Raw genomic sequence first — 1824 nt, 5'->3', positions numbered from 1 at the left:
GATTCATATTGTATTTTAGTATTTTAAAATAAACAATTTAATTTAAATTATAGTTTGAATAATGAAAAGTGGATGCCAACTTCCAACAGTAGAATATGTAGCTCTCATTTTGTTGGAAATAAAATGTCTAAAGATCCTCGCAGCCCTTCATTTGTGCCTTCAATTTTTCCAAAAACATATAAAAAAAAAGAGTTAAACGAAGAGAATCAAATTAATCGATATAGCCGTTTATTGAGAAGACAAATTGAAGTATCAAAAATATCAGAGTTAAGTATGTGTACTCAAGATAAAGTGGAAACTGTAATAGAACAGAATTATAAATCAATAGGCGTTCAAGCATCATTGGATGGTAATTTAGCAAATAATTTTTTATTCTATTGTACTACTGAAGGTAATAATATTGGTACAATGGCTCAATTGCCTTATCAAAATGTTATAAATGAAACTAAAATGGCTCATAAATCATGTGGGCCTAGTTCTTCAGACTTGGGATGCTCTTTGTTATGTGGTGGTTTTCATGGATTTTCTTCCATTAGTAACAATGAAGAAGGACTTAAACATTTAACTGGACTTTCTTCAAAAATATTCAATTTTTTTCTTAAAATAATTCCTAAAAGTGTTGGTAATCAAATGTGTGAGGAAAATCGAGTTATACTATTTATGATGAAAATAAAATTAGGTCTAACATATTCAGCATTAAGTGTATTATTTAAAATTCACCGAACCACAGCTCAAAGAATTTTTATTGACATTTTAATAATAATTTATGAAAAAACTAAAAATATTATTTTTTGGCCCAGTAAAGAGGTAGTATCTAGTATATTACCAGAATGTTTTAAAAGAAATTATCCTAACTGTCGGTGTATCATCGATTGCACAGAAATACGTGTTGAACAACCCAAAACAGTTGAACAACGAGTATATTTGTACTCAAATTATAAAGGTTGTTATACCATTAAATTTTTGGTTGCTATAACTCCTAACGGCATGGTATGTTTTGTTTCCAAATGCTATGGTGGCCGTGCTAGTGATTCATACATCACCAATGACAGCGGATTTCTATTGAACATAGAGCCTGGAGACATAATTTTAGCAGATAAAGGATTTCCTGGAATAAGAACAGAATGTGAAAATTCTAGTGGTATCTTGTTAATGCCTCCTATTTTGCATAATGGACGCTTTACTGAAGAAGAAGTTTTAACAACATACAACATTGCAAGTGTAAGAATACACATAGAAAGATTGTTCGCTCAAATAAAAACTTTTGGTATTTTTAACAAATTTCAAATGGAACTTGTGCCTTATGCTGATTATATATTTAATGTATGTTGTGTTATTTCTAATTTACAGAATCCTATTATTAAGCAATAGTTTTAAGTATTAAGTTTATCTACTATAAATCATTTATTCTTATATTAAATTACTATGTAAATAACTAATAAAATACATTGAAAAGTAATGTTTTATTATTATAAGTAATGTAATATAGGACCGTTTTCAATTCAAAACTAAAAAATAAATAAATTTGGACACACTTTCCTCAACTATTTTTGTTTATTGCAATTTATATAAATATACCTATATTATATTTTTAGGAATTAAGGTTTAAACATCATAATAAAATGTTAATACTTTACATAAATATGATACAAGTAAGTTAGTGTCTACATTTGTAGACAAAAAAAAAAAAATAAACAAAATATAACCATGAACTTAAATAAAAATTATTTTGACTGGTGACTTTTAAATAACTAAATTTGGTAAATAATAATTGAAATAAAATATTTCAATTTTTTTGGAAATATTATTCAAAAATTTATCATT

The 1824-nt window shown here is 26.3% G+C and overlaps 1 protein-coding gene across 1 annotated transcript; it reads left to right on the top strand.

The window, feature by feature from the left end:
* The first annotated feature begins 273 nt into the window (after positions 1-273).
* Positions 274-1371, top strand: LOC114131876 (uncharacterized). The gene has a single exon (XM_027997201.2). It carries the CDS (start codon positions 274-276, stop codon positions 1369-1371), a length of 1098 nt encoding a protein of 365 aa, XP_027853002.2.
* Positions 1372-1824: the final 453 nt, after the last annotated feature.

Source organism: Aphis gossypii, unplaced genomic scaffold, assembly GCF_020184175.1.
Source record: "Aphis gossypii isolate Hap1 unplaced genomic scaffold, ASM2018417v2 Contig00873, whole genome shotgun sequence".
Classification (NCBI taxonomy): domain Eukaryota; kingdom Metazoa; phylum Arthropoda; class Insecta; order Hemiptera; family Aphididae; genus Aphis; species Aphis gossypii.
Note: the sequence above shows the minus strand (reverse complement) of the source record. Positions and strands in the feature narration are given on the sequence as shown.

Coding starts and splice junctions, on each gene's coding strand:
- LOC114131876 (XM_027997201.2), top strand. CDS start 274: ATGTGTACTCAAGATAAAGTGGAAACTGTAATAGAACAGAATTATAAA.